Source organism: Haliotis rufescens, unplaced genomic scaffold (assembly GCF_023055435.1).
Source record: "Haliotis rufescens isolate VD_foot unplaced genomic scaffold, xgHalRufe1.0.p SCAF_2, whole genome shotgun sequence".
In the NCBI taxonomy this organism is placed as follows: domain Eukaryota; kingdom Metazoa; phylum Mollusca; class Gastropoda; order Lepetellida; family Haliotidae; genus Haliotis; species Haliotis rufescens.
The window spans coordinates 32051955-32058590 of NW_025963890.1; the positions used below are offsets into that span (position 1 = coordinate 32051955).

Here is a 6636-nt window from a genome sequence, read left to right on the forward strand (position 1 = left end):
ATTACACAGATACTTCTTTGGATTTATGTGAATGTTTATTGGTCACACAGCAGATCATATGGACACATATTACTCAAATGTGGAGGGTAATAGAACATTATCTGAGCTCCCTGGTAATGTTTAACACTGAACATGAATGGTACATTATGTACAGTGAAAAACAAAATTGATGGAAAACTGTGAAACGAATCTTTACTTAAGGTGAGTTGCTGCTGGTTCTTAGGCTTATGATAATGAAGGGACTTTTTCACAAGTTCATCACCTTTTCTTTGAGGTTACAACAAATGTGAGTAGAAATTTATGTTTTGATAGGTGAATGCACATAACAGAAGAAAGTATTATTTCAGCCAGAGACCATAAAATATGGTATCTGCTTCAGCCTAACAATAGTTATGTCACATATGAGAAAGTCATACAAATCATACAGTGATCAACGCAGCAATATATATTTTTTATCTTTAAATTTCAGTTTTACACATACTGTTATTACTCATTTCATGTTCAAAAGAACACCCAATATTTTTTAATGATTTTTCATTGCTACTACAGTAGGAAGCTATTCACCGCGTTTTTTTGTTTTGGAAAATATTTATACTTCAGGTGGAATGTAAACAATGAAAAAAATCCGATTATTCATTTCAAAAGCTGTTCTTATTTGGACTCGTATCAATAAGAAAACAAATCGAAACAACTTCACAGCCAAATAAAGTGTTGTTTATTGTTTACTAAACAATACTAGGTGTCACATGTATTATAAAAACCGCAAGATGTGTGTTTTTGGAGGACTTTGATAAGATAATATTTAACGGAAAAATCACTTCCGGGTTGCCGACACAACCAAGCCCCTACCTTCAGCATCGAATATGTATCCCTCGCAAAAATTGCCATAGGCTCTTTTTAATACTTTTCTGGGGACTTTTGCAATTTGGTTAACCCAAGTTTCAACAAAACCGGGTCTTATGACCGGGACACAGTTTAAATTTTTGGTCCACACAGTCTTCGCGCTCAAATTGGTGGAAGCCATTTCGATACTGAATCCTTGACACGGAAGCACCGAATGCTCTCCAAGCCTCGTTTTCGATCCAAGATGGCGAAAGTGTGAAAAAGGTCAACAGCGGCTCCTTATATTCTTCCCACAAAAACGTCGAGTAAAAAGGATGAAATGGTTTTATGTCGAATATTTTGGCTACTGGAAACTGTCCTGGAACATTCACACAAGCCACTTTCACCAGCCCAAAAGCGAACTCACCGTTGTGTCGTCACTAGTCATGCTTATTCCTCCATCGTTCCTTACGATTATCCACATCATCCTTACAGTGTTCCCTACCACACTTTTCTGTCACAAAAATCACCCGACGAATTATTAAAGGGGCACTGATCTAACGCAATTCCCCGGGACTGGTTGTTGCCTTTGTTATTGTTTTTTCCCAGTGAGTACCCGGATGTATAGCAGAAATCTAGACTAGTTCGCGACCTCTGCTGCGCCATTCGTAAGCGCATTAGTCACTTTTATGGGTAGTAATTAGGGCGTATGGTCACATTGATCAACAAAATCAAATACAGTTTTCGAGATAATAAGGAAATGTAGGTATCTTTGTGAATAGCATCGGTAATGGTGTCGAAGTTTTGATAAGTCACTTGCTTGGTAATTTTGTGATTTTCGTTTACACTATTTTGACTTGCAAAACAAAGTATATATTTCACCTGAGCATATGCTTTTTTATAGTGTGTATATTTTTTTACTGTCAAATGTGTAACAAATTTATTAAACGTCTAAATATTCAGTTATTTTACAAAGTGACTGAAAAACATTTCCATCTTTATTATTATGACAACGAATTCCAAACATTTTGATGTTTAATGTCATCACCAAGAGACTGAAAATGTAACGTTGAAAAGTACATTTCTAAGTTGTTTGGCTTTTAATCCTACATAATAATCTGTTGTGATGTTTGTAGGCCCTTTTGATCGTCTTGATCAATCTGGACAGATTTTTTAGTCAAAATGACTGAAATATTTACACATTTTATAAATTGCCTGAGAGAATCACATTTTACAAACTGACTGTAATGTTTACACGCTTACAAAGGAAAAGACCTGTGACAACAACGTCTATCGCGCATTGAAGAATTTCCCAACCAAGACGTAGAGAAACAAGAACGAATCGGTTCAAATGAAGGAAAACAAAATGCAGATATCATAATTACAACCTACCAAATTTATGTGTATAAGTTTTAGGCAGCTTCCTTGTTCGAGGAATGTATCCGTGAATATCCACACAAAGGAACAATATCCCACTCGTCTGCAGCTGTACAAAGAAACTTATTCGATGTCACGTGTCTCAGTAACAATCAAATATTTTAAAATATATTTATCGTTTCGGGATATTATAACCCGTGTTCGTTTCTCAACTGATCGCTTGGATTGTTTCAGGTGTTTTACATAGGTGTCAAGTCTCAGTGGTCGGCTGAGAAAGCCCACGTGACAACTATTTTCATAGCGTCCACGGTTCCTAAAAATTCCATTGAGTGATAGATAACAATGATCAATCAATCAACGTATTATCAGTTAACCCTTTGAACAAAGTATGTTGTTTTTACATCGGCACTTCGCGCCATGATATGAGTGTATTCCCTTTGTTTTAGTAAACCTAGACATGTAAACACTCACTCTTGACATATCCACTGTGCAAGATAACAGTGATTAATCAATCAACGTATTTTCTGTTAATCCTTTGATGACTAGAACGATCCGTTGATTTACAAAAAAAGTAAATCAACTGATCATTCATCTCTTGCTGGGCTGCCACGTGCATATTACATAACACACATTTCACCTCACTTCAAACCTGGATTTAGATTGAATAATTACCCCAGACACAATAAATGCCAAATGGGAACCTTTGTCAGGTAATCTAAGTGGTGCTACCACTAATTGTACCTGTAATAAATTCATTAACTGAGCATCAAGTGAATGACGACAAATACACAAGTGTAGGGTTATACGAGAAAACGTGGATGACAACAAGGGAGTAGTAATCGTATTATCGACGCAAGCCGAAATCCGAAAATGCTTTCACTGCATGGATATGTTCTTTTTTTCTGTTTGTTTAGGCTGAAGAAATGAATTAACATGCGCCCTTTGTCGAAATCTTTATAGATCACAGTTAACCAATCAGTGTTCAAAAATGCGTAAAACAAATATTGCCTCCAGCCTCCAAGTTTATTTAGCTGTCCTTGCAGACGGTACCCCAGTCTCTGGTCACGCTCAGTTGCGTTGCGTATCATCCGGGTACTCACGGGGGAAAAACAATAACAAAGGCAACAACCAGTCCGTTAGATCAGTGCCCCTTTAAATACCATATCATTCATGCGCACTCGCGAGTTCGACGTCTGACGTTTTCAGTTCGCGGCATATCGGCTCATTCATCACCACCCGGTATCTTGTAAATTACGGAATGGGACGAGTGTGCCAAATGGCATCGGGATCATTCGTAAGTGTCTGTAGACTAAAGTCACGAGACACCATGCCTACCCGTAATCTTCGTAAGTGTCCGTCACCTATTCGACCCTTTTCGTTCAGTTCCGTAACATCATAGGCATGACTAGGTAAATTTGCACTAAGTCTAACAGTGTGGACGTAGCTCAGTCGGTTAGCTGTCCGGCTAACAATACGAACGAAGGTCGCGGGTTCGCGTCCGACGGATTCTCACTAAAACTGGTTGCTTGGCTTGTGACATGTGACCTACTGCATTCTAAAGGTGCACCAGATTTTGTTTGTATAATTGAACAATAAAATGTCTTACCTTCATCTCATGGTGAAAATCCCGCTCTCCAAATATGATGTGACACTTTTAAGTCCCTGGATCCATATCATGTTTCCCATAATGTTCTATAACTGTCGGTTGCTGATGTTATTTACATTATTGTCGAGGTAGTCTTGAATTTTCTTTTATATATATAGCGTCTATAGTGTCTATAAGATATTTACAAATTTCTTTTGTTCGATCAGTGATTTATTCACTACAAATTCACATTCTAAATAGTACCCACGTCCTCTTCCAATTACTCCTCGAATGAAATCGTTATCAACACGGAAACTCATATCATTTCTGAATTTATCAATTCTTTTTGGGGTACGCAAATCGTACTTAGAAATCACAGGGCCACGGATAGCCATACTATACTGACTGTACTGATTACATTTAATTAATGTAATCAGTACAGTCAGTATAGTATGGCTATCCGTGGCCCTGTGTTAGAAATGATCTCCCTTCCATCCATTTTTTCAAATAAAATATATTCAGATAAAATTAAAAAATATTTCAAAACAAACTTAATAAAATTTCAAAAAACAAAATACACAATAAAAATGATAAACAACGACAGATTTGACTCAGAGGGCGCAAGTTCACGAAGTCATGTTTCTGAACTGAGGATGAATATGGTGGTTACACACCCGAGTCTTGTACGATCCTTCGGAAAATAAATACACACACACACCGTTCTTGCTGAAATGTCTGTGACCTCTCTATTTGCATAAAATGAAAGTTCAATCTTTGATGGACGTCTTGACACACACACACACACACACATACACACACGTCATGATTATATCACAGGATAAATAAGTGAAACCGTTATATTATACTTTCTTTGAGAAAAATCAACTCTTGCAATGCTTAGCAAAGCCCTTAGTCTGTTCCTAAAATCACAATTTTGATACTCTCTCTGTAATGAGTGTGCTGACTGTCCCACGCCTTTTGTATGTACATGTGTATACACTACACGTTTGACATTTGTTAACTATACCTTATTTCCTCAATATCAGAAGCCGGTCTGTATTAGAGAACCGAGTTCTATTGTAGGTAATAGTTGTTATAGGCTTTTATTCTTTCTTCAGCTGATCAGATGACTCTATTAGTGGTTCGGCTTCAAATAGAGGAAATACGGTAAGCCTGCAGCTTTCAAGAGCCGTATAGAATATCGGGAGACACAGCACTGCAGCGTTGTCATACGTTTTGTTGTGTTTTTTGTTGTTGCTATATTGGGTATACTGTTTCAAACCTATTTGTTCCTGTAAAAAACCGTCTGATGTGTTTTCCGAAATGTTGCGAATTCGAAGCTAATTGCTGCTCCCTACTGTCGAAAGGATCTTGACATTGCATCCACATCCCTAGAACTTGAGACAAGCAAACCTTTACATCTGTACACTTTCTTATATATTTGAGATGGGTGGCGACAAGGTGCATTTCTTCTCGACTCATGCATAATAATAAGTTTTGCGTATATTTTAAATAAGATTTTGGGAAGTCTCTTTCAAAAGAGCGAATTTGCGAATCATGGCGTTCACACTAATCTTTTGATGATACTACATCGAATTTCAGATTTCAAATTGGCAATGATCCTCAAGGTCTGAGTAATCAGATTTTAGACTTTAATGTATCTCGTCAAGTGAAGGATATTTTCATCTACTTCCTGTCCGAAATTGACAGTTTCCAACAGAAAAGTTTCTCCATGGCAGACGCAGCCCCGAATGCGCATGGAGAAAAGGTGCAAAAAGGCGCCAAAATGCTGTCGCAATAACATTCCATTTCGCGCGCGATGTCAAGTTTCCATATAAGGATATTCATTACTATCCATTGTTCTTTGTTAAGGAATGCTCGAGTAATTAGTTGCATGGTTACATCTGGTCAGTTGACCCTGTATTCATCCAATTAACCTGATACATCACTTATACATTTACATATTAATGAGTTATCTTGCCTATTAATGAGGGATTGGTGACCTTAGTTTCCATATAGGGATATTCATTACTACCCATTGTTCTTTGTTAAGGAATGCTCGAGTAATTAGTTGCATGATTGCATTTGGTCAGTTGACCCTGTATTCATCCAATTAACCTGATACATCACTTATACATTTACATATTAATGAGTTATCTTGCATATTAATGAGGCATTGACGTTGACAACATCCCTCCCCCACCACACGTTTCAAAAACGCCCTCGTTGATTTAAGTATTTCGTTTCAAAACAATCTCGTGTTTACACAAGTGTTTTTCCTTTCAGCTGTCCGGAAACGCTTTGTTGATACAACTGTTATACGAGGTTATTGGTCAAGGTTATACGAGGTCATTGATCGCATTGATCGTCATTGATCTAATAATTGTAACAATGTTGGATGAATTTATAAAAGACAGGAATATGGTTATCGGTCGTGTTTAACACATGTTCTCTGCTGGTGCGGCCGTAGTTACATAGCAGACGACGCTACACAATTTATGGTTGATGGGCATGTTAGAAGTATATTGGAAGCCAACTGCTATTATTTTCATCATTATTAATTACATTTTTAAATAAATGTGTATTTGTCAACTTACCATGAAATAAAACGGCTCCGTTATCGTTGTTTTTTTCTGAATATTTTCCAATGCACTAGCAGGATCACTACGAATTATCTCCCTTTGCGAGCTCTTCTTGATGTACGGCGACCCGTAGATGCCATATTCTCCTCGTTGGTTTTTATCTTTTTTGATGCGGGAATTAACCATTTCCCCCAAGGTTGATTTTGGTAGACTTTTTAATACAAACTCAAATACATTCAATTAAAAGGAAACAGTCGTAAAATATTCTGT

General features: G+C 37.2%; 1 protein-coding gene across 2 annotated transcripts in view; it reads right to left on the bottom strand.

Moving 5' to 3' along the window:
• Window positions 1-1420, bottom strand: part of LOC124128662 (putative nuclease HARBI1) — a 64504-nt gene extending 63084 nt beyond the window's left edge. For both annotated transcript variants that reach the window (XM_046492093.2, XM_046492092.2), the window contains exon 1: window positions 1250-1420. In XM_046492093.2, the coding sequence (XP_046348049.2) occupies window positions 1250-1309 (60 nt within the window). In that variant the 5' untranslated portion in view covers window positions 1310-1420. The remainder of the gene's footprint in view (window positions 1-1249) is intronic.
• Between the last annotated feature and the right edge of the window lie 5216 nt (window positions 1421-6636).